Here is a 26,219-nt window from a genome sequence, read left to right as displayed (position 1 = left end):
AACTAGTAATTGGTTCATCTGATGTTCTGCTATATATCTTATACTGTATACTTCCTCTGGTGGTTTCAGTTGCATTCCATACTTCTGTCCACAGGCGAATTTTTACTCGTATTGTTGCTTCAGCTGCAGCGTAAAATAGTCTAATAGACCGCGGATTGCGACTCATGCTTCTCGACTTGTTTACATTAATTCTATTGCTGCTTTAGTGTAACGTGTCAAAAGAGAATAGCAACCGAACCTCGTGAGTCGTTACTCATTGCGTCATGTCATCATCAAGCAAGTAAACCTCGTGAACTGCCAGGAACTGATTTTACTTCTTAGGATTGCTCGACGGTGTTCTTGAACCCCGCGTAGTCGCCTAATTTTTTGATCGGACTGCTATATCCAAACATCGACTTGACCCGCCTTTTAGTCCGGATAGAGTATAGAATTCGGTACTGTAGAGCTTCGAGACCCTGCTTGGCCTCTGTTCGCTTCAAATGGGATGCTCCGGAGTCCTCCATGGCGCTGAATATCCGTTTCACTTGTTCTGCTAGGCTATCGACGACTTCATTGAATTTGCGTTCTGCTTCCTTGTTTGGGAAGACAAGTGTAGTTCGGCCGGTGTCGATGACGATGTTCAATAGAGATGTAACGGCCTTTACTTCCATATAATCGTAGTCAGGATCCAAACGAGCTTTATGCAGTTGGGAGTCCAATCGTGCGGTTCGTAGATAATTGAGAATTTGTCTGAAAGGAATGACTTCTTCTCTAAAGTTGTCAAGTAGAGATTCGTCCTTCGTCAAGAATGCCATTGCTAAGCGGCATTTGAAGATTGCGATTTCACGATTTGAAGATAATATGTGGTTGAGCAGCTTGCTTTGAAATTGGGTGTCTTTGATTGTTTTGAGCAGAGTCTTCCCAATCGGTTGTACCTGAAGGAATGTTAGCTTTTGACAGTTTGAAATCACTGGAAGAAATGACTTACGACATTTTCAAACTCTTCTCGAGGTATACTCTGAAGGAGATAATCTATAGTATTCTCCAAAGATGCAATGACCATATCGTTGTGCGAGACGGCAGTATCCAACGTCAAACGAAGTAAAATGTGTAAAGTATGTTCCCTCGTATCAGCATGTAGACTAGTGATATCTAGTTAGAAAATTCATTCTCATACGCTTCAAAACAAAGTGACAAACCAAACAGCTATATCTCTGAGCATCTGGAGAACTGATAGAAGAAAGCTCCAATTGCGAGACGTCTCCGCTACTTCCCATCAGCTTGAGACATGACTTATTTATGGAAAGCTCCTACCCTGATAATACGACACATCTGCCTGTATGGATTCATTCGCATCCACTGCTGTTGGGTGGCCACCAAGACTAAAGAAAAGCTGATCTATATCTGTTTGTCCTATAAGTGACTCAATGCGCTCACGCTTGGCATTCTAGAGAATGTCAGTTGATTTGTGAGTGAGTCGGACATGTAAGCAAATACCTTGATGGCTCTGCAGTAAGCGTATCTTAGTTCATCCCGTGGCTCCGATGACACTGTTTGTTGTTAGAGAGGAACGGTCTTGGATTTCTTGGGCATTGAGTATACCGGACTGAAATATCCATATAACAACTTCAACAGGCATCACGTCTCTCGACAGTGCAAAGTCAATGATTCCTGAGAAAAAGGCCCTCTCACGAGTAAAAGGTTCTGCGAGTCTATTAGTAGGCAAGAAGCGGGTCGAGAGAACGTTGTCCTACCTCTTAAAAATGCTTCCCTAGATGAAGCAAGAATTGAATCTCTGGGAAACTCGGGAAGGCCCTGCTTCTTCGTACCGTCTCCAAAGAAAAGCCATGACTTTTCTTGCTCAAGAGCCTCGGTGCGCTTGACCGCATTTAGCAATCTTTTGAAATCAGAGCCTGTATCATCGGTAGACAGCCCTGATGCCAATATATCGTCACGTAGATTCGATGGCCGGCTTTTGTTACTGAAGCCGTTAACCGTCGGAATCGTTTGGTCCTGGGTCTCGAGTATGGCCTTAGCTTTAGCAACGTTCGTTTCGATTTCATCATCATCGACCGAGCGCTGCACCAATGACTCCAGACTGAATTTATATTTCTTCTCATCGAGTCCAACTTTTGCTCGAAAGTTGCGAAACTCATGTTGTTTGCGGCGGTTGGGTGGTTTTGATGCTGTTTTTGGTTTGAGGTCGCGAGATTCTGCTATCTTCGTCGAAGTTGAAGACGGCGCTCTGCCTAGGAACTTGTTCAATAGCTCATCGACGTCCTCTAATTCCTCGGAGCTGGCGCTTTCTGCGTCCGTATCTATCACGACCTCCTTCCCATTCTTCACTATCCGCTGTGACGAGTTGAAACTGGCATTGAGGGAGGAGCTTGGACGAAAGGACGTGAAATCGCTAGTATACGATGGCACAGTCCGGTTGGGGCTCCTTACATCATGTGCACTGCTGTTTGTCTGACGTTCCAGGGGGTCTGGTAATTGTTGGGATGACGAAAAATGCGATGGAAGGTCAGACGGCGGATCACTCAGAGGTGAGGAGGGTTGGCTGAGCGCGGGGAGGTTGACGGTGGGAGGAGGTGCATAGGCCGGACGCTTGAAGTAATCCTTAATGGTGCGTGGCTGCGACATGTCGCTTCAAGCGAGGTTCGTCAAAATCTTATGTCTGGGAGCTAACGTACATGATGAACGTCCCTTTGTTCAAGGTGTTGAGCTGGCCATCGAGCGGTAATTTACGCGTAAGGCAGGCACGCGGGTGCCACGAAGCCACGTGAGATTCTCGATTAATTAACTCCTAATTGGGTTACCCTAACCCCGTCTCAGGGTTCCATGCCGATTGGTGGTTGAATACGCATACAAGTTGATACGTACAACAAAGTAATTTTCACAGGCCGGAGTTTCTTCCATGTACTCCTTGCTGATCTTCTAAATCCTATGGATCTCCGGATTGGTGCTTAGCTCATGATCCCTCGGCTGAGCTGGGCCTACTTCAGCTCCAGCTTACCATGTTTCTAAATCAAAAAAATTTATTGTTCGCTACCTAGGTATGTAGGTTTTCTCATCTGTCTCTGTGATTATTAGACGATAAAAACGGTCTCAAGATGGTTTCGGTAATCAGGATATCGCTGGTGAGTGGCATCAATGGTTTTCTTACCACTGCTGATTTGATTGGCAGTCAATTCTTGCGCTCGCCCTGCTCTATCCGTTCCTGGCAGAGCGTGCCCGTGTGGTACGGCTTCTCGTGGACAATGCACCTCACAAATTCACCGCAGTAAACACATTCGCCGCCTCCTCAGTCAAATTTGCCGATCGAATACGCAATTGCGAAGATGGGCTCATGATTGACGAGGATCACGTAGCAATCTTCAGCTGTGATCCCGGTAGAGATGTGTGGAACACCGTTATGGGAACCTTTACTCCGGATCTGTCAACTATTCCGCATGGCAATCTTCACTTGTACAGATACAGCCAGAAAGATGCCTCCGATGAGGAGGCGAAGCTTACGACTATTGAGCTCCGCGACTTTCCCGGAGCCAAAGAGTTCCACCCCCTTGGTATCGAGTACCATAGGCCGACTTCTACATTGTATGTCTGCAATCATGGTCTGAACGGGTCTCGAATCGAGATCTTTGCGCTTGACTTTAGCGACTCATCAAAAACTCCTGTTGCTACATATCAGCGAACAATCATTAGCCCGCTGATCAGGTCGCCTAATGCAATTACCGTTTTGAGCGAGCACGAGTTGTATGTCAGCAGTGACCATTACTTCCTCAAACGTTACAACCCTGTTTTAGCCTGGATCGAGACGTATCTCGGACTTCCATTGGGCGGGGTCGTTTACGTGAATCTCTTGACCAACGAGTTCCGCACTGTTGCTCGTGTACCGTTCTCGAATGGTATTACATTGCTAAATGAGACGACTGTGGCTGTTGCATCTACAAGTACTGCCGCGGTACGCTTCTATGAGATGTCTTTAGATCGATCACTCCAGCAAACCGGTGCAGTCAATTTGGACTTTATGCCGGATAATCTGTCTATAGATAAAGATGGCGTGTTGCTGATTACTGGTCACCCGCATCCCCCAACTCTGGACAAAATGCGGGTGGAGCGATTAGGGTGTCTCTTGAATAGCACTGTTGGCAATCCGGATTGTGTTGATGGCAAGGCTCCTACTAAGGTGGTGGAGTGGTCTGCGGACGGAAATATAAAGACTTTATACGCGACGACGAGCGAAATCGTTGGTGGCTGCACGTCGTTGAGAGACACGGTATACAATATTGGCATCACATTGGGCTTGTATGGAAAGGGTGTTTTGATTTGGAACCAGTAGTGCAAGCGTCCATGTCAGCTGGTGTTGATATATCAATTGATGTATGTGCCCACGGGTACATAGGTACCTCCAGGGTTGTATATAAGGGTACACATAGTTTTATCAGGACTTGAACAATACCAACCTGGCTATTGATAAACATTGAATGATTGAACTTAACATTTGAAGTCGTAATAACATTCCCCTCTTTTTTTTTTCGTGTAGCACGCCACCAATCATACACACATCCGGCTCCGCAAAGGGTGCATTCTTGATCTGTTCTATTTCCTCCCCCATGTACGTAGCAGTATCAACGGTCCATTGAGTATCAGTTACTTTACCAACCTCATGCCAGAAGCTTCGCATAGTCTGTTCGTTATGCCGACAACTCTTGAACTTGTATCCATCTTCACGCATACCAGTCATCGGATATCGGCCACCTAGGTAGCTCCCCAATTGTCGACCGGTGATCATGACACCCATTCTGTCTTCGCACATGGCCACCATTCTCTTAGCAAACAGAAGCTGGTCTTCATAATCCGGCATATGGAAAAGAGATGATGCAAAGATAGCCACCACCCTACCAGTCAGTTCATGTGCCAATGGTCCACCCTGATACGCGCCCTCATCTGGCTCGATTAGATGACCAGTCACGAATTTGACGTTTTGTTTGCCTTTGTTCAGAAACAGGCGACATCCGACATCGATAAACACCCTCTCCAAATCGCACCCGTGCAGTCGCGAATGCGGGATCCCTTCATTTGCTAAGAAGAGAATTTCCTACACAAAACAACATCCAGCATATAAAAAGCCGCCAGTGGATGAGGATTTGAGCAATTGCAGAAGGCGAGGGTAGGATGGCTTGTGCGAGACGTTGAATGAGAGAAATCTCATCTGGCCAATACAAGCATAGTGGTATACGACATATGCCTCGTCGCGCAGAGTAAAAACATGTTGGGCGGCTTAATCTGGTGCGATTTTGCTGTACGACTCGAGCAGCGCTTGAGCCCCGGGTTGATTTTGGTGGTCTTTTCTCTGTATGGTTYTTTTGTCAGTTCATTTYCCGAMCCTGCCGATACCTGAGCTTCGGCCATGGTGGGTTAGTCTGGTTAAGCTTCGGCTCATTCATGTTGGGGACTGAAAGGAACGATCGCAGATGGCTTTCTGTAGTCATTGTTGGTGCTAGGCATTTATTCATGCAAGCCGATGAACGGCCGGTGGTGGATCGGCCGAGCTGAGTTAGTGCTGCAAATAAGATTTGCATCAACAAAGCATTGTCTACATAGTATGCCACACACTGCCGAACATGATACTGTAATGAATATAAATCTGTGAGAACATTGAAACAAGTCAATTGATCCAAGTTAGGAGTTCTCACAACGTCATACGCCACTTGGCGGCTATGACGGCCCTGTCCCAAGAAAAACGTGCCGAAGGATAAACGCGAAAAAAATGGTTTTTTTTTTTTTTATCAGTTGAACCATGGAAAACAAAACAAATTCTGATCGGACGGCAAACAGCTGAGTAATCCAAGGAAGACAGGAGAATAGATCTGAACACATTGACTGGATCAGATCTACGGGCTGGAATTTACTATTCTATGTAGTATACGTACTCCGTAGTTACACATACGTACTATGTAGGAGGGTGTTCTAAAAGTAAAGGGGCCGATGAAACTTTCAATAAGTCTATGGAGGCTTCGGATCTGATAGGCCGGTCCGGGTAAGTTTGGCGTAATGGGGTGCCGGACGTAAAGTCTAACCCCCGTATGTTACGCCGCCGGACATAACGGACAGCCCTAATTACTACTACTACGTAGTAAACAATGGTATTGTCTGTGCCACCCGGATGTATGTGATCGTCGAAGGCCGAACAGTACTTACTGTACTACTCACACAGAGGGCGCGCATTGACTATTCAGTACTGTACGGAGCACTCCGTAATTGTACTGTATTTAATTCTATTTATGCAGGATATTAATTGTGGGTTACATGAGGTACGCACTCCATAGTTTCACTGTCCTGACTGACATCGATGGACGGCCAGGGACGACGTGGTAGACTCGACTATGGCCACTGTATCTCTCTGCAAGATATAGAATCATCGCAGATTAGTCATTTATTCTATTCATCTATACTATAGATACAGAATAGAAGGCCAACATCGGGTGTAGAATCGTCCGGCCGGGAGCGCCAAGCCGAACTAAGCACAGAACAGCCACGGGCTCAGCTCCTGACCACGCTAGTCATCCGTGACTCCCGCTGTATTATTACTGCTGCTTACAATTCCTTGATCAGCTTCGCAGCCAACACCTCTTACTAAGATACACCTGGCGTCTTTTCCCATCCTTTCTCCTCTCCTCCTCCTGATAGTAATAATAATAACATCACCACCACCACCACCACCATTCACTCGTTTTCCTCCTCCCCATCCCGCCTCCCTGTCGACGACCGCCTCCCAATCGTTGTCTTTACCCAACGCCTCGTTCTGCCTCAATCCAGGACGCCACTTGCTGCTGCTGCTGACACCGTTGCCGCGCTTGCTTTCAGCCGACTCCTTTCCCCTACTACTCTGGGGCTGCGTTTCACTTATCGCCAGATCGCCCCCTCTCACAACACACCCATCGACTCCCTCAGTTCAGTCTCGTGGCTGGCATTCTCAGAACGAACAATTGTCTGAGTTAGCAAGGGGAGATTGAACTCGCCAAAAACCTGACTTGTTAACTTGAATTAATTTCAGGCGCGGAACAACGGCAGCGGCTACGGCGGACTTGCATCGTCAGGATCCGCCACTTCGATCGGATGCTCTATTAATTAACCTCATCCGCTTCCTTTTTTCAATTATCAATCTTTCGATACATGCTCTGCGCGCCGACGTGACGCCTTCCGAATGTCTCGGATTCAGTTCGAAGACGGCGGCGAAGGGAATGGCAATTCCTTACACCCAACAAATAGTGAAGTCTCGAAACCGACGAGGCGACAACGATGGGCGACTCGGCGCTTAGGAAACTCGAGCGGCCTAAAGAAGCGGGTTTCGATCGTTGACCGACTCCATAAACGCAATGTCTCTGGTGCAGAAGAAAAGCGGAATTCAGCTGGGAGCAGTGCCGGCGATGGGAACGATGGCGCGACCAACGAAGGCGCCGGCGCTGACGGCCAACAAGAGACGCGGCGAATATTCTTCAATATGCCCATACCAGACGAAGAACGCGACGAGGAAGGGTATCTGAAAGCGCAATATCCGCGGAACAAAATTCGTACAGCGAAATATACGCCGCTGAGTTTCATTCCCAAGAACTTGTGGCTTCAGTTTCAAAACATTGCAAATCTTTATTTCTTGTTCATTATCATTCTAGGTGTAAGTCTACCGTCCGATCACTTCCATTGTTATGATTAAGCATACTAATATTTATGCGATTAGTTCTTTCCCATTTTCGGTGTCACCAATCCAGGTCTGAACGCCGTGCCTTTGATTGTTATTATCATCGTGACAGCCATCAAAGATGCGATCGAAGATTGGCGACGTACTGTTCAGGACAATCAATTGAATAATTCCCCCGTTTATCGCTTGGTCGATTGGACAAACGTCAATGTCAGTGAAGAGGACGTATCGTTGTGGCGTCGTTTCAAAAAAGCATGCACCCGATTTATCATCAAAACATACAGATCGATGCAAAGGAACAAAAACAAGAAGGTGGAGGAGGATTCCGCCGAGGAGGATGACAGGCGATTTTCCATGGCAACCTATCGCCAATCCGTGTATTCTCAACGACAGTCTTACTACGGCGATGGCGCCGAAGACGGCATTCAGATGACTCCTGTTGCGTCCCCGCATCCGGATCCGCAGGTTGAGGGAAACGGATGGCCAAATGAGCCAAACGATGGCAACCAACACCTGCAAGTTGCCAAGGCTGTGCGAGACAGCGTGGCTCCCGGCGGAAAGAGAGCGGGCACTATTCTCGACCGCTCGAGACAGACGCCACAAACTGCGCGCTTCAAGCGAGAATACTGGAAGAGTGTCAAGGTTGGCGACTTCGTTCGGCTGTACAACGGAGACCAAATTCCAGCTGATATCGTCATTCTTTCTTCTTCCGATCCCGATGGAGCTTGTAATATCGAAACCAAGAACCTGGATGGTGAGACGAATTTGAAAGTGCGCCAGGCCTTGAACTGTGGACGATTAGTCAAGCACGCCCGTGACTGCGAGAGAACCGAGTTCTTCATCGAGAGTGAACCTCCTCACCAGAACTTGCACAACTACAGTGCGGCAATTCGATGGCAACAGCGCGACGAGAATGTTCCCAATGGTCCACCCAAGGACATGGTAGAGCCCATCGGCATCAACAATCTTCTTCTTCGTGGGTGTAGTCTCCAAAATACTGAGTGGGTTCTGGGTGTTGTTGTCTTCACCGGCCCCGAGACAAAAATCATGCTCAATTCCGGAGAAACCCCTACCAAACGACCAGCACTTGCTCGGGCAATGAACTTCCAAGTCATCCCTAATTTCACCATCTTGTTCATACTGTGCTTGGTTACCGGTATCGTCAACGGTGTCAGCTGGGCTTCGCAAGGTTCTTGGACATTCTTTGAGTATGGATCTTACGGTGGCAGCCCGCCAGTTGAAGGAATCGTCGCTTTCTTCGCCGGTCTCATCTTGTTCCAGAACTTTGTGCCGATTTCTCTCTACATCACTCTGGAGATCATCCGGTCGGTCCAGGCACTTTTCATCTTTTATGACCTCGACATGGTTTACCAACGCCTCAATATGGCCTGTGTTCCTCGGTCTTGGAACATCTCCGATGACGTTGGTCAGATTGAATACATTTTCTCCGACAAGACGGGGACCTTGACGCAAAATGTCATGGAGTTCAAGAAATGTAGCATCAATGGTGTCAAATACGGCGAAGCTTTCACAGAAGCTCAATTTGGCATGCAGCGTCGCGAAGGCGTTGACGTTGAAGCTGTAGCTGCCAAAGCCCAACAGGTCATTGCTCAGGGCAAGGTGCGGTCACTGGAGCTTTTAAGAAAGATTCATGACAATCCGTACTTGATCGACGACAACTTAACATTTATCTCTCCGGACTTTGCGATGGATCTTTCTGGACAATCCAATGATACCACCCAAAAGCAAGCAATTGAGAGCTTTATGATTGCCCTAGCTCTCTGTCACACTGTCATTACCGAACACACCCCGGGCGACCCCCCGCAGATCGAATTTAGGGCACAATCGCCTGATGAAGCTGCACTAGTGGCTACTGCCCGAGACTGTGGTTTTACCGTGCTAGGAAGGAATGGCGATGATCTGATTGTCAATGTCTTGGGCGAGGAACGTGCTTACACTGTCCTTAATTTGCTGGAATTCAATTCTACTAGGAAACGAATGAGTGCGATTATTCGTATGCCCGATGGTACTATCCGACTATTCTGCAAAGGAGCTGATAGTATCATCTACAAGCGACTTGCACGTGGTCAGCAACAAGAGCTTCGCAAAACTACAGCCGACCATCTGGAGGAATTTGCTCGCGAAGGCCTTCGAACTCTTTGTATCGCGGAGCGGGTCCTTAGTGAAGAGGAATACCAAGTCTGGAACGAATCGCATGATCTGGCCGCCGCTGCTCTCGTCGATCGGGATGACAAGTTGGAGGAAGTCGCCAACGTAATTGAACAAGAGTTGATGCTTTTGGGAGGAACTGCCATCGAAGACAGACTGCAAGACGGCGTACCGGATACCATCTCGTTGCTAGCCAATGCTGGTATCAAGTTGTGGGTTTTGACTGGGGACAAAGTTGAGACCGCCATCAACATTGGATTCTCCTGCAACCTTCTAAACAACAATATGGAGTTGATAGTTTTTAATGTTCCCGCCGACAAGCCCGAGGCTGCTGCTTCAGAACTACAACGATACTTGGACAAATTTGGCATCCAGGGCACTGACGAGGAATTGATCGCGGCTCGCCAGGATCATACTCCGCCTGCTGCCACTCACGCTTTGATAATCGACGGAGACACACTGAAACTCATGCTCGACGAGGACCTGAAACAGAAGTTCCTTCTTTTGTGTAAAAGATGCAAGTCTGTTCTCTGTTGCCGTGTGAGCCCTGCACAAAAGGCTGCCGTTGTGCAAATGGTGAAGAATGGGTTGAACATCATGGCATTGTCTATAGGTGACGGTGCCAACGATGTAGCTATGATTCAAGAAGCAGACGTCGGTGTTGGTATCGCCGGTGAAGAGGGCAGACAGGCCGTCATGTCATCTGACTACGCCATTGGTCAATTCCGCTTCCTACGGCGTCTCCTTCTTGTCCATGGCCGATGGTCGTATCGACGCCTTGGTGAGGCCACTGCCAATTTCTTCTATAAAACGCTCGTTTGGACTTTTGCTCTTTTCTGGTATTCGATTTACAACAGCTTTGATGGGTCCTATCTTTTTGATTACACCTATATCATTCTGATTAACTTGGCTTTCACCTCACTTCCTGTCATTTTCATGGGCATCTTCGACCAGGATGTCAGTGACAAGGTTTCACTTGAAGTTCCCCAGCTCTATATGCGCGGTATCGAGCGCAAAGAATGGAGCCAGCGCAAGTTCTGGTAAGTATCGTTGTGCGCGTTTATATTCGATTATCTAACCTCATTTATAGGCTCTACATGTTTGATGGCCTGTACCAGTCTTTGATGTGTTTCTTCATGCCGTATCTGCTTTACAACCAGGCTAGGTTCCAGCGTGGAGACGGTCTGAGTCTCGATGATCGTCAGCAATTCGGTATTCTCGTCGCCTCGGCCGCAGTCATCTCCAGCAATACATACGTTCTCATGAACACGTACCGTTGGGACTGGTTGACTGTTTTGATCAATGCAGTCAGCAGTCTCCTTCTCTATTTCTGGACCGGCGTATGGACCGCCACCACCGCCTCTGCCCAATTCTATAATCACGCAGCCGAAGTATACGGAACGTTAGCGTACTGGACAGTGCTTTTCGTCACCGTCGTGCTTTGTCTCCTTCCCCGATTCGCCATCAAAGCTTTCCAGAAAGTGTTCTTCCCCACCGATGTGGACATTATACGCGAACAGGTCACCCAGGGCATTTATCGCCGTGTCGAAAAAACCGACAATGACGCGTTCGGTTCTTCCCAGGCCAACGCAGGTGGAAGTCCCGCTGGCAGCGATGTTTCAGCGGTATCTTCAGTGGTTAAACCCATCGAGCCTCAGGTGAGCCGTGATCCCAGAGTTCTTGAGGACGAGCGGCCGATTTATCCGCCTTCTATCGCGCCGACAAACACCACTCACAATCCGCGTAGTCAGAACGGTAGCAACGGGACCACATTTACGGCGGACAGCTTTGATTTTGGTACCAAACACCCTGCTGTCAATTCGTGGGAACAACCCGAAGCAGGATTAACGATACACCACGGTCAGAATCCCTCGGTGACAAGCACTGACTTTTCGAACGGCACTCCATTGTTGCGAATCGAATCCGCCAACGGCAAGCCCCAGACGCCTCACAGTCCACTCAGGATCCCGCATGATATACATGCTGTATAGTCTAATTCCTCATGTCAGTATCTTTCATTCCACTATATGTCTTTGATGTCACTTCATTCTTGATTCCAAAAATTTCTATATGTGTCTATATGAGCTTCATTCCGATCTGAAGCGGATTGTCTTCTTTTTCGTTTTTCGTCTCCTGTTTCCATATCGCGGTTTCACATAGATGGCGTTGGTTGAAAAGGCTGGTGGCGTCCATAGGTTAACACCTTGTTCTCGCATTCTCATGCATCATTTCATTTTGTTCCTCTTTTTCTGTTCTTGTTGAACAAGTCAATGTACTTCGATTATGATATCTCATCTTCCCGTTTCAATGTCTTTTTACTTCTTCCCTTCTACGCCATGAGCTATTTATCAATCTCACTGCGAGTGTTTTCTTTTCTTCTCAGCATAGGGTATCGATTATCGGATACCAAGTCAAATATCATGAATTATTAGACCAAAGTCAGAGAACTGTCCTTTTTATTGAACCGTCAGTCGCAGGCGTACTTTTTCTAGTCCATAATGTATGTGCAAGTACTAATTAGTAGAAAAGACGCGACGCGTTAAGTGGAAGTTCCCGCCGCTTGCCGCTTTCCCTCCGCGTCCAATCAGCGCCCGCAATCTGCCGCAAAGAAAGAACTGCGTCAAGCAAGAAATATCATAACATACATACTGTCCGAAGTTGCAATAACGACCAGCTGCTTCTTTCCTTCTTTTTCGCTTTTGTCAGACTCTTCCAGGTCACGTTCGTGGTTTACTGTGTATTTTATTCTCTTGCGTGCAGCATCCATCGACGGGGAGCCTCTGTCTTATTTCTTACCTGTGTTCGCCCGCTCTTGCTTGGTCCGCACTGTACACTCTCTCGCCGTAACTTTCGATCAGCAGTATCTTAGGCCTGTTTGGTGCTCAGTGATTCCCGAAGCCTGATTAGCTTTGGCTATGGATACTTGAACGCTTAGCTTGAGCCTGAATAAATCCATTGTCGAATTGATCGTGGAAAATCCACTCCCTCCACGATGGAGGTCTTGGATACAATAAGGTGGGCATTCTTTCAGATGTCATGCCAGGTGTTTCGACTGACAAACATTGGTTCAGGGAACTCCAAACCATACCCGACGGTATCCATCTCCTCTGCCCTCGCCAACGTCGCGATGATTACGGCCGTTACGACGATACCGACGGCGAGTACGAAGCACAGCGTGCCCTCGAGCGCAGGGACAAGGCGTTATCGTGCCTTCCCATCCTAGCTTTCAGTCAAGATGGCCTCGGACAATTACAAGACTGGTTATGGCAGAAGTTCAACGATACGCTAGAGAGCTGTGATTTTTGCATTAGGCAGTATCATCGAGGAAAAGTGACGCTGGTCGAGAACCTGAAGGAGAGCTATGACGAGGAGGATATCGAGAAACTGATGCGGTTGCTGGAGGAGTGGGATATCAAACGTATGAAGAGGAATCTGACGACAGCTCTTGAAGAACTTAATGCAGTTCCACCAGAGAAGATAGGTCTAGACGCCTTAAGGACGTCGTCATTGCTCGCTATTTTCGAATGTCTGAGTTCTGAGGTCATGCAAAAGAACGCTGCCTTGCTCAGAGAGTACTTTGACGCCCCGTTCAGAATGATCCAGACCAAACGGACTCTAAAACTCACCGACTACGTTCCAGGCTTAACAAACTTTCTGTTTGATCCCGACCCTATTCGAAATCATTGGGCCTTGCATGGTTGGTCTCGTTTTCGTCGACCGCCTACCTCAGACGAATTTGAGTGGGCAGTCAAAGACGGCTTAACTCGTGCTCTCATTTCTGCCTCACCTCAACAGCAGTACCTGGATATTGCTGCCGTTCAAAGACTTTGGATAGGTTTACGAATCATCATAATGAGACTCGATAAAGATCAAATCACTCATCACCTCCGCGGTCTGGACATTGACCCTTGTCGATTGTCTATCGAACATCTTGGAATCCAATCACCTGTTCTGAGGGTTCTGTTAAACTCTATTCAACTACTCTTAGAGAAAGCGCCAGTTGACTTTTGGGACGCCATGCAGGCCATATCTCCCCAAGCGATTGCAGAGCAAGTCTTCAATAACCCTCAATTTGATGCTTACCTCCTAGAGGCCAAAGACGATGTCACCCTCTCTAAATCTCCGCTAAACGACATGCTATCATGGATATCACCTTTTATGTCCTCATTGAAAAGCATCAATCAAACTCCCGCCTGCAGATACATCGTATCGCAACTATTCAAGCGTTTTCAAGATAAGAGATTACCCTCAGTTGCGCGCTTTCAGTGTTTTCTCTGTGGAATCGAGGTGTTGCTTTGTACGTTGCGGACTTTTACTGACAATGAATCATCGCGCGGGTCCGTTGCACGTGTGGTATTATCGGAAACATTGGAGATTGTTAAGGAACATATCGACATTATTGTCACACCTGAATTAGATGGGGCTGGTGATAGGGCACAGTCGATTATCAATGGTTGCATGGACGTCGTCAGCAACACGCTTGCTCTTGAATGTCAGTCTTTGAAGACGGATTATGAAGTCTTATTGAACCACTCCTCCATGCAACATGGAAAAAGTACTTATTCGCCAGAAATCTGGGACGCCGTTATCGCGAGATTAAGTCAAAGCAACCGGGATCTATCGACTGCGGCGCTTAAAGGCATTTTGGAATTGGTCGGTCTCGAGAAATTCCCTACACGAGGCGAGGATAGCCAAGAGAAGACAAAGTACAATGTTATCTATGGCCATCTCACACACCTATCAGCTCTAATATTTGAGCGATTAGCTGAATTCGACCCTGAGCATCTGGATGCTTTGTTTGCTAGTCAAGATACTGCCTGTGCCTTGATTTCCGCACTATTCTCCGCCGACATAAATACTTATCAAGCAGCTGTCGATCTTATCAAAAACGTAAGCGGTCAGTCAGCGAGAAGAGATGCAATTTCGCATCTCCTGAGATCTTTTTTTTCTACGGCTGTCTACGGGTTTGGTTGGTCGTTCTCTCGGATCAGCGCGCTCAAAACGTTTGGTTCAGCTCCGAGGATGATCCATACTGGAACAGACATTATCGATGTACTTTGTGATACTCAGACCGGTATTCTTAGGACTCGGAAATTGGCTAACAAGAAAGAATTCACGGAGATTCAGAATCTGTGGGAACGTCAATGGTCATCTCTTACTACGATCTTTGATATGACCGAAGACTGGCACAACCGAGGAAATGACAAGAGTGTTATGCTGGAATTCTGCCGTGATACTATTCAATTTGCAGACGTTCTTTTTGCTCAATATCCCGTGTTTGCGAGTGCCATGAGTGGTGGTGACGCATCGCAGGAAGATACTGTGAGGGAAACTTTACTACAGTATCCGACAGGAACGATGAAAGGCATGGTCAAGTGGCTTCGACTCAAGGACGAATATCTTGCCACGACCTTGGTTGGTCTCGTCTCCAAAATTCTTCGACGGCTAGGCGAGTTGAATATCACGACTGTTGAACGCAGCGCCCTTCAGACCATTGAAAATGTTGCTGTGACAGGAGCGACCAAGACGTTGTTGACTGCGCGAGAAAAGGCCGAGCTTGTGAGAGCTCTAGAAGCATACTATAAGAAACCGGTCGTAACCGCTTCAACTGCAGCATTCAAAAAACAAAGTTCTATTACTGCGTTTGCTAAACAGGCCGATTCATCTGGCCGGTCAACGCCAGCTCGATCAACAAGCGAGGATGAATACGGTGATTCTTCCGCGCTGGATGAAACGTTGCTGCAGCTCTCCAGGTCTGTTGAATTAAACAAAGCACGTGTCGCCAGTCAACCTCAGAAGAAGCTTCCCACGACGACTAAGTCGCCTCTTGTACTTTCAAAGCCTCCAACTCGTCCTGGTGTATCTGTCGAATCGTTCCGTGAGAAACGAGAAAAAGAGAGGGAAGCTAAGAAGAAACGTGACCTTGCCGAGTTGCAACGACTCAAAAAGAATATTCCAGGACTCGGTGTGGCAGAACAGACTGCCGGACAGGGCTCTGGAGTATCAGGGGGCATTAAGGGTAAAGATCATMCCCCTGCCGATAGTATGATGGTGGCTTCTGAATCCGAATCAGAAGAAAGTGATGATGAGGTTGATGCGGAGCTATTTGGAAAGAAGGGTGCATCAACTCCCGCGGCCGTCAGGGAGTATCAAGAAAGCAAACGACGAGCTCTCAAGCAACAAGGTCCTGTGAAGAAGGTTAGACAGTGGCGATCGGCTAAGGACATGCGTGCTCGTTTAGTTCCAGATCTCTCATCGCTGCACCATACCCTACTCGAATGGGATTTCTTCGCCAACGGTGACTTGCCGCCCAATTCGGGCCGCACGGATTACTCCCTCATTACATCTACTTTCAGGGACCCCATAGAATATCAACGCACTTTTGAGCCATTGTTGGTCCTGGAAGCATGGCAGGGCTTTCAATCTGCGAAGGAAGAAGCCAACTTCAAGCCATTTGAGATCACAGTGGCCACTCGTCTATCTGTTGACTCGTTCATGGAGGTGAGCACGACTTTGAGGAGTGCGGCAGACTTGAAAGAGTTCGGTCTCGGAGACGCAGATATTGTGTTGCTGTCCAAATCTAGAGATCCTGCGAATGACAAGTCAGCGTCTCATTGCTTGGCCAGAATCTCAGGCATCAATAGAAAAAAGGGCAATGTCGAGGTATCATATCGCGTTAATCCCGGCAGTGCAATGGTATCTGCTCTGTCGCCGGGATCCACCCTGTGGGCAGTACGCATCTCGTCGTTGACACCATTGGAGCGCGAGTACGGAGCACTGAAGGCTTTGCAGTATTACGATCTTTGCGAAGAGATTATCAAAGCGAAACCCTCTCCACTTCTGAAATACAATGATGCAAGCTTGAAGCCACTAGTGGACAACTATAACGTCAATCAAGCCCAGGCCAAAGCTATCAGATCTGCATTAGACAACGATGCTTTTACCTTGATTCAAGGTCCACCAGGTTCTGGAAAAACCAAAACAATCGTTGCTCTTGTTGGTGCCTTGTTGAGTGGGAGTTTAGGCAACCAACATAGCGTGTCTATTTCTCGTCCTAGCGCTCATCAGGCGCCAACGCCTAAAGCACCTACCACAGCTACCAAGAAACTCCTTGTTTGTGCTCCCAGTAATGCAGCTGTTGATGAACTGGTGATGCGTTTCAAAGCTGGCGTCAAGACGCTCAACGGTAGATCAGAGAAGCTCAATGTCCTTCGTTTAGGTCGCAGTGATGCTATCAATGCAAACGTGCTGGATGTTACTCTAGACGAGCTTGTGAATGCACGCTTAAATCAAGCAGTCCAGAAAAATTCGGAGGAGAAGAATCCTCAGAAAATCTTCGAGGATCATAAATCCACCGATACTGCATTCAAGGAAATCCGCTCCAAACTTGATCAATTTAGAGCAAAAGGTCAAGTGCCTCCCGATGATCTTCTCCGCGAATTCGAATTGCTCAAGAAGAAGCGAACACAGCTCAGTCAGGAAATTGACAATACTCGAGATCGTAATAACGAAATTGCTCGCAACAACGACTTAAATCGACGTCGTGTTCAGCAAGAGATTGTTGACAGTGCCCATGTCATTTGTGCAACGCTTAGTGGTAGTGGACACGAGATGTTTCAGAATCTAAGCATTGACTTCGAAACTGTGATTATTGATGAGGCTGCTCAGTCAATCGAGCTGAGCGCTCTTATTCCTCTTAAGTATGGTTGTGCCAAGTGCATTCTTGTCGGAGATCCTAAACAGCTTCCGCCCACTGTGCTGTCTAAAGAGGCTTCTCGCTTCCAATATGAGCAGAGTTTGTTCGTTAGAATGCAGTCCAACCACCCTAACGACGTGCATCTCTTGGATATTCAATACCGTATGCATCCGGCAATTAGTCTCTTCCCCAGTATTACGTTCTACGACGGTCTGTTGCAAGATGGACCTGATATGGCTAAACTTCGTGCTCGGCCGTGGCACAACAGTCAGTTGCTAAGCCCTTACCGCTTCTTTGACGTTCAGGGTCTTCACCAGAGTGCTTCCAAGGGTCACTCTCTTATCAACATTGCCGAGTTGAACTTAGCAATGCAACTCTACGAGCGATTGCTTACTGACTTCAAGGCATACGACTTCTCTGGCAAGATTGGTATCATCACACCCTACAAAGGTCAATTGAGAGAATTGAGGACGCGATTCGCTGCTAGATACGGTAACTCAATACTTGCCAAGGTTGAATTCAACACCACCGACGCTTTTCAAGGTAGAGAAAGTGAAATTATTATTTTCTCTTGTGTCCGCGCTTCGAACAAGGGAATTGGTTTCTTGTCAGATATTCGTCGTATGAACGTCGGTTTGACTCGTGCCAAGTCGTCCCTCTGGGTTCTCGGAAATTCTCAGTCTCTTGTTCAAGGCGAATTTTGGAAGAAGCTCATTACTGATGCTAGACAGCGTCATGTCTATACGGATGGGGATGTCCTTTCGATGTTGGAACGTCCACAGTTTACTGGATACCGAAATGTGGATATGGCTGATGCAGATGCCAATGAATCATCTACGTCTACAGTGCACACGCCTACCGAGACCCGATCATCTAATGAGATGGAATCGGTGTCGGCTCGCAACACTCCTACTCCCGTACTTAGCGGTCCATCTGGAGGCTCTAATGGACTCGATGATACGAAGACTTGTGCCAACTGCGGCAGCTTTGATCATTTTACGAGAAATTGTGATAATGCCGAAGCTTTGGAACTTGCCAAGGGTATGTGTTTCCGGTGCAAGCAGCCAGGTCACACAAAGATTAGATGCACTGCACCTCGTTGCTTGATGTGTGGTGAAATCGGTCACTTGGCTGAAGCGTGTCGGTCTAAAGAGGTCCTGCCTCAGAAAGATTTGAATAGGATTGCCCAGGAAGAGTCTCGGCATAAGAGAGCACAACAGGCCAAACGTGATGAGATCAAACAAAAACACACTCTAGCACGTGATCCTGGCATTCCCGTCGTCAAGGCTACTAGGTCTCCATCGCCGCCTCCACAGCGTCAGCAACAACAAGGGAAAAGGAAACTTCCGCCTAGTGGGCCGTTTGCAAAAAATACGAAGCGTAAAATAGACGCAGAAACTCCGCAGGAAGTTCCCAGTGTAAGTTCTTTTAGTCCTGCTACACTTGATCATCATGACTAACGATAGTTACGAAGAACTTGGTGAGACCTTCTCGAGAAGGGCCGGGGTATCAACATATCGGACATAATAAAAACCCTATGAATGACAATGGTGGGAAAGTATTGGTGGATAATAATGTAAGTCATCATCGAAGTAAGAAGATTATCACTGACACGTCACTATGCAGTTGATACAAGCGCCTCGCGGGCCCAAAGGAGTCAGACCTGGACCTGGACCTGGACCTGGACCCGGATCTACCAATCTACCACCACGTCCTCCGATGCCGATGCGAAAAAAGAAAGAGGCCGATCCATTCATCCGGCCCAAGAGAAGATGAACTACATTCTTACATGCTATCAGTATAAACAAGTTAATTCTATAAAAGGAGCAAGTCGGCGCGACCATCTGCCCACCTCGGCATCATGTTGCTGTTTGCATATAGTCTTGTGGGTTTGCGCATTTTTTCTCTTTGGGGTTGATTTTGTTTCATCATGTTTCCTTGCGACGAATGTTTGTTTTCATGCATTGCTTGCATTTTCAGGGGCGTTTGTTTTCGAAGCATTTTGCATTTGGTTAGCATTATTCCAGAGGTTTGACATACATTAGAGACGGCCTGGGTTGGGCTATGAATGACAGGTAGGATATGTGCAATCTCGTACAAATCAATAGTCGCCGGGTAAACAAACCGGAGTCGCCGGAACATCCTGGGTAGGGGGAGCAACTCGACAACCCTGAACCTAAACTTTCCCAATGGGGTAATAATCACAAATCCACCACGAAAGCGTAAGGGGTTCGTTCTTTTTAAGGTTCTGAGAAGAGATATGAAGACTCAAAACTATTGATTACGCTTCGTCTGTCTGTACTATCTAGGCTCACCGTTTTGGCGACCTTCTATATGAGCACGGTGTGGCGGTTCGCTCTCTTTGCTTTTTCCGCAGATGAATTGTTTTTGCACCGTGGTAAACACTGCATTCGGAGCAGCGCACTGAAGTCTTCGTGAACGTTGATTTGGGCTCATCGATAATTTATTGTTCAAGGCTTTGGTTTTTGTTTTTGAAGGGTCTTGGATAAATCCGGACGATTAGACTTTGGTGCACTTTGTCGGTCTCTCTCATTTGAAGTTTTTCGATAACCCATTTATTTCTATATCTGCAATTATGAGAACTTGAGAATTGCAAATGCTTTACAATTGATGGCCTGGATATTGTGGCTATACTTATACTTGTGGCAAAGAAACAGAACACTAACTGATCCCGTATCTTGATATGCTCCAATGTTATGCAATCCGACATTTCAGCTCATCTGCCTAGGTATGTATAATACTCAAATTATAGATTATATACTCAGTAGAGAGGATGCGGTTTTAGATTCATGTACTCCGACACCATGCATGTTATTGCGTTTATGTAGCATGTTCTGCACTTTCCGTGTGCCTTGCACCCGACACGGTAGCAGTCAGCATAGCATATGGCACCCATGATCTTAATGCTTGAGGCCATGTAATCAAAGAGTCAACTGGTACGTAGCTATGACTCTAACTGGTACCTGGACCAGCAGGAAGTGCATTGATCTGGCAGATGTGACATATGCATGTAAGCTAATTAGTGCGCATCCCTTGCTGTCTCGACAGTCAGATCAGCGAGAATACGAGAACTAGGGCTAGCAGCAGATGATCTCTCATATAGGCGCCACCAACAGTGATAAGAACATGACTGGTCCCCAAATCGGAAGGGGAGGAAGTGGCCTGAACATCCCCCGGACACTCTAATCTCCMCCTTCCCCGCCGTCAATTGATCTATCTCATTCTGCTCAAACTTATTATTATCTCATCTGTCTCAACATGGCTTGCATGACTGCGTCCCTTGCTTCTGTCGGGCAAATTGCCACAATCAAATACCGGACTGACCGGATCTGAGCCGTGTCAACTGATGTATCCCGACAGCGTGGTTCTCGCTGAGAGTCTACTGGTTACACTGAGTAGATGGTCAGTGCTCAGTGCTATTTGCACTCCACAGCAATATGCTTTAGTTACTAGACCATTTCTTTGAAGTGACTACTGCCTAGTAGGCCCCTCTCGAACTTTAACTGATGATCGATCTGGATACGCAACGAACCGGTTCACCCTGTCGGATCGTCATCAATGGTCTTATTGCAAGAAAAGTAACTGCGGACCAGGCAATCATCCTCTCAAGACCGATGCTGAAATGATAATCGCATCGTCACTACTGTGATCCGTGTTCTCGGCTCATATCTTTGTCCCTGCTCTACTCTAGCGTGGGACTCATACATCTCATCCTACGCAACAAAGGAGTCTAATGCCCAGCACCCCTCTTCCAGCTTGTTCATTGTCTTTGACGAGCCGACGCATATGCATGTTTCGGCATGGCGTCCATTTCGTCCATTGCTAGCTGCTACTCATCATGTCAAGGGGGGAGGAGTTCATTGTGCTTCCGATGTGTTCTATGTCGAACATTGGCCCAGTGGCTACCCCAACGCTTAGATAGATCCACAACCGAGTGTGATCATATATTTGATTTAGGTTTTTCCTTTTTTATTCTCTCCGGCCACATTTATTCTAGGCCTGTGCTACATCTCGATGCTGGTCCTATATAGCATGGGCCGTCGCCTGTCATTTCCTTCTTTCCTTAACCCTAGATCGAAGTAAGCGTCTTGGTGCTGGGCCCCGGCCATTTCATACAAGATGTCACGCAAAACTTAACGACGCCGTGGCTTTTTAACTTTGTGCCACGATCTTGTATATCTCTTTCTGTGGCCGATGTGAGAGTATACGAGGCCAAATACGTTCATTTCGACTCGGATTCAGTCATCTTCGACACTACAAAAGTGTACCATCTCACCATCTCACCATTCAACCGTGTCTCGACATCAATCTTTCCTTACAACAACAGACATTGCATCTTAGTATCAACGACATCTATCAACAACTTTTCAAGATTCCCGCTCGATGCTCAACGGCCCTGCCGCACCGAGCCCAGTCATCCCAACATACAGGCCTTCCAAGAAGACCTTCAGCACAACACCACGACATACTATAATGCCAGCAGCCATAACGAATTATCAGCAATTTCCACTAATACCAAAAATACGCAAAGCCCGACCTCGATCAGCTGGAGCATCCAGTCGCCCAATGCGAAACGAGAATATCGCAGACCTAGTGCGCTTCTTTCAAGCACAGGAAGACACGGAGGAAGCCAACCCACCCAAAAAGTCTACTAACGGAAGTATGGACCTGTTCAAGGCGGGCCAGCGCCGTCTGCGATACCTCGGCCAGACCAAACCGGAAAAAACACCAGGTCAAGGCTCTAATGCGTCGGGTAGTTCATCCGAAAAACTCACAGTCCAACGACAACAATTGACAGCTTTACAACGCGAAGGATTACTTCCAGGCCTAGGAGACTCGACCGATAAATCTAGTCCATCGCGGACAAAGAAAGATGTAGAAGCCATTGGCCGTCCATGGCTTGATCATGCCCTGGGATCAACAACAAGCAATGGCGACAGATCGACATCGCAGACTACGCTACCTCTTCACGACTTGCGCAGTGAATCTCTAAGTCTAGGGGACTTGGCTGCTCTAGTCGAATTTTCTGTCTCGTTTCCAGAACTGTATCCTCACGAGTCAAGTCCACCGCCGTACCAAGCCCGGGCTCAATCGGACTCTCAGCCTCAGCCGGAGTCACAACAGCCTTCTAGCCTCAATACTGTCAACAGTCCATTGGTGTCAGCAACGGATCGACGCTTAATTCAAGCAACCCACAATGGAAATGAAGATGACCAGCCGGGGACAATCCCAAGTGGAGGTCAAAGTAGAGATTCGCGCGTTGGCGGAGCTAGTTTAGCACCGAACAAAAGTGTCCAGGGGCACCGTGTCGCCGGAGCCGTTAGCACTGGCAGACAGGCCCCCCAGAGCAAGTCCAATATAGACAAGGATGACGATGATAGCTGCTGTGGATCCAATAATTGTGAATGTGATGACGCGAAAAGCCTCGCAGTGCTTCTCCGCGCTACGGAGCGATTAGGGGTTGAGAAAAAGAAAAGTGATACCCAAAACCCGCGAGAACCCGCACCTACATCTGCCACTATTTCTACTGCTGCCACTACAAATCGAACTGCACCTACCAAAACGACTATTAGTACCGTCATTGTAAATGCCGCTACTGAAGAAAACAATGGACCGCCTCACTCCCTTAACCAAGGTGTTACTGATACTCCTTTATTTGGAAGAAAGCTAGTGGAAGAAAAAATCGACGGAGTGCAAGCCGCCCATGAACTAAGCACTAAAGCTTCCACTTCCAGGAGAACAGACCAACCAACACTCCTGTCACCAGCTGAACCCGGCCTGTCAAAGCCTCTCAACGCCGGCCCCATACCGCTAAAACTAGTCGCTGAATGCATGTCTCCCACCAATTCTAGGCTTGTTACTTCCCCACAGCAGCCGTTGAGCCCGCACGATCCCCGTCCTCAGGCTGGATTTCAAGGCCGTTTGACAGGTGACTCGGCCTTGGTGCACCCTCGCTCTGCTTCTTCTATTGGCCCAAGCTTGGCGATTTTTCCTCGTCCTCAAGCTCTTCTTTCTCCAATGCCCATTCAATCTCGTCGCTCTCGCAGTGCGACTCCGGATGTTGCAGCATCTGACAGCACCAGCAAAAAGGGAAAGAAAGTAAAGAGAACTCCCTTGTATGTAATCACAAACACTGCTCCTTTACCTCCGCCGGCAAAGCCTCTGCCTCTTATTCCACAGAGTGCAGGCGCCAATATCGGCAACAAGCCTGCTCCAAGGGACAGGAATATTTCGACACCAGTACACCCATTTTCCGCTCCTTTGGAGTATAGAGAGGAAGACAGGGATAGCCCTATTCTAGGGATGAATACTCAGAAATTGCGACTCCGGAGGTCTTGGATTGGGCCCCGGCCATCGTCAAGATACTCAAGCAGGAGCAATGATGCCTCCGATGGTTCGAGTATAAACGACGATCAAACACCGAGAACTGGGTCTCCCGCTCTTTCCAGACCAGAATCTCGACGGGGCCGAGCCGATCAAGTTCATGCGCTTCGAATGCGGGATTTGGATGCCAGCAAGAAAAAAGAAGCCTTTGTGTCTGAGCCCGATCTTGATGCAACACAAATCAAACCTAGCAACACTGTCATTGCACAGCCCAGCTCTCCAAGCTGGAAGGAAGAAGCACGGAAGTCAAGTCGAAAGCACCGTGTCAGTGCGGTTCCTGGGATTCCACTTCCCAGAGATCCACCCGTCAATGCTCAAGGCACGCCAAACCACCGGCGACGAAACTCTGCGACGTCCATGCCAGGGTCTATCGCAACTACGAATGGGTACGAAGGAGGTTTATCTCGCAGTGTCAGTGTGACTAGCGGCTCCAATGAAAGTCTCTCTATCCGACATGGGAAGGCAGCTTACCCGGCAAGAGATACCACCAAACATATGACCCAACGACAGGTTCAACCTAATTCGCCGTTGCTGCCATCTTCAGACGAGGAGAGGCAAAAACATCTTTCACATCCTGCCGAGGATAGTCTGCTAGAGGCTCGTGCATCTGAACGAAAGACTGCCGGAAAGCAGAAGGTGGTCTATGATCACCAACCATTATCTTCAATCTCTCAAACTACCCAAGATGCAGTCCTCACTGGTGGCTCTCAAACCAACTATCTCCATCTTGTGCGGAGTTTGGAGTCTCGCGTGGCTTCGCTGGAGCGACAGAACAAAATGCTTCAAGCTGCTTTACTTGCCGCTCTCGACATGGGCGTTTCTCACGACGCCGACAGTATTCACAGCCGCTCTGCAAGTCCGTCATTGGGCTCCATGAGGATACCAACGATCAGTGAAAGATCTATGCTTTCACCACATGGCTTGGGTGTCGATACCGCTCGTCATGTGCAGGGAAAATCGTCGCAAAGGCACCACAAAAGTCGCAATGCCTCTTACGCTCACGACGACGCATTACAAGAGAGTCGCGGGAGTTTCGAGACCACCAGTTCCCGCAGCGATGGTAGTCTGAGGGAAATTGAGGTTATATTAAGTGATGTCGATGTGGGAGACTCGACTCGAAAGAGTCGTCAGTAGTTTCTGTTCTGCGCATAACTCAATACTCTCTTTTCTTCTTTATATATTCGACTTTGATGTAACGAGGCAGTATCGCGTCTGTACCCTCGTTTGGTTTCTTTTTTCTGATTATTGATACCATTGACTGTGCAATGTGTTTTTATTGACTTTCGGCGTATCTATTAGGAGTAATATAATCGATCATCAATTAGTATTGGAGACCCTAAGCACTCCTGAACAAGATCTACAACCACATGACTAGGATATGCACTTATAATTTAGTGCATGCTTCATCATCTACTTGAAGCTCCTAAATGAATTAGGTAATAAGCAAGTAATTGTATGTGCTTCTAATCATATCAGTGTCAAGTTCCCGTCAATTTAAGCTAGACCAGTGTAAATGATTCTATATAAACCTGCGCTGAGATCGCGTACGTGCAAGTGATAAGCAAGCGCATGAGCAATCGTACATGCTCCCAATCAAATCTGCGCCGACCTCTCTCCGGTCATATACTCCCTCCGTTTTCTTTTCTTTGGGTTCTCGAACGTATGGATGGTTCGACGAACTTCAGGCCCCCTCGCGTTTCGTGTAAATTCGCTTCACGTAGCCGCATCGATTGCCTTGCAAAGTAAGTCAAGCTTCAAAGGTGGTATTGGATCGGTGATCAAGTGCAAAAAAGCCTTGTGCTCTTCACGCAGAATGAAATCCCATGTCAGTGTGATTTCTTGACGGGAGGCTGGACCAGACTTCCACAAACCCATAATTGATACAATCTTCTCTGGGTCCGAGAGACGTAAGCTTGACTAGGATCACGACACCAGTGCATCCATTAGTCCCTCCAAGGAGAAGTTTCGCACCTTCGACAATCTCCTCATAGCTTTTGGAATATCCAGTTTCGGTGGTGGTAACGGTAGGGTATGGTCGGTTGGGAGCACAAATAGACCTGCGTCAGGCTGCTTGGCTCTACCGAATAGCGCTTTCGCTATCGGGGCTAAAAGGTACCGTGTCGGGATGCTTATCTAGGGATAGTAACTTAATCATTTGGTCTCCTTGATTGACCTATCTCTAAGAGCTCCGCACGGCGTCCCAGACGCTGACCAAGGCCCAGATGAGGAAACAATCAGTTAAGCCAAGTCGGTGAAGCTTGGTGCATA

At 47.7% G+C, this 26,219-nt stretch overlaps 5 protein-coding genes across 5 annotated transcripts; 4 read left to right on the top strand and 1 right to left on the bottom strand.

Annotated features, from left to right (window-relative positions):
* Positions 1–317: 317 nt before the first annotated feature.
* Positions 318–2,622, bottom strand: BHQ10_000953 (uncharacterized protein; the record flags this gene model as incomplete). Its single annotated transcript, XM_040882455.1, has 6 exons — positions 318–914; positions 968–1,121; positions 1,179–1,245; positions 1,294–1,426; positions 1,477–1,529; positions 1,734–2,622. The coding sequence occupies 6 exons, from the start codon at positions 2,620–2,622 to the stop codon at positions 318–320; spliced, it is 1,893 nt and encodes a 630-aa protein (XP_040729458.1).
* A 470-nt stretch (positions 2,623–3,092) lies between these two features.
* BHQ10_000952 (uncharacterized protein) lies at positions 3,093–4,321 on the top strand (the record flags this gene model as incomplete). Its single annotated transcript, XM_040882444.1, has 2 exons — positions 3,093–3,119; positions 3,167–4,321. 2 exons carry the CDS (start codon positions 3,093–3,095, stop codon positions 4,319–4,321), a joined length of 1,182 nt encoding a protein of 393 aa, XP_040729457.1.
* A 2,868-nt stretch (positions 4,322–7,189) lies between these two features.
* BHQ10_000951 (uncharacterized protein) lies at positions 7,190–11,841 on the top strand (the record flags this gene model as incomplete). Its single annotated transcript, XM_040882433.1, has 3 exons — positions 7,190–7,657; positions 7,721–10,890; positions 10,941–11,841. The coding sequence occupies 3 exons, from the start codon at positions 7,190–7,192 to the stop codon at positions 11,839–11,841; spliced, it is 4,539 nt and encodes a 1,512-aa protein (XP_040729456.1).
* Positions 11,842–12,842: 1,001 nt separating this feature from the next.
* BHQ10_000950 (uncharacterized protein) lies at positions 12,843–19,322 on the top strand (the record flags this gene model as incomplete). The annotated part of the gene is made up of 5 exons (XM_040882422.1): positions 12,843–12,865; positions 12,922–14,747; positions 14,865–18,964; positions 19,021–19,122; positions 19,173–19,322. 5 exons carry the CDS (start codon positions 12,843–12,845, stop codon positions 19,320–19,322), a joined length of 6,201 nt encoding a protein of 2,066 aa, XP_040729455.1.
* A 2,811-nt stretch (positions 19,323–22,133) lies between these two features.
* On the top strand, positions 22,134–25,085 carry BHQ10_000949 (uncharacterized protein; the record flags this gene model as incomplete). Its single annotated transcript, XM_040882410.1, has 1 exon — positions 22,134–25,085. One exon carries the CDS (start codon positions 22,134–22,136, stop codon positions 25,083–25,085), a length of 2,952 nt encoding a protein of 983 aa, XP_040729454.1.
* Between the last annotated feature and the right edge of the window lie 1,134 nt (positions 25,086–26,219).

This window comes from Talaromyces amestolkiae, assembly GCF_001896365.1.
Source record: "Talaromyces amestolkiae strain CIB chromosome Unknown scaffold1.1, whole genome shotgun sequence".
NCBI classification, from domain to species: Eukaryota; Fungi; Ascomycota; class Eurotiomycetes; order Eurotiales; family Trichocomaceae; genus Talaromyces; species Talaromyces amestolkiae.
Note: the sequence above shows the minus strand (reverse complement) of the source record. Positions and strands in the feature narration are given on the sequence as shown.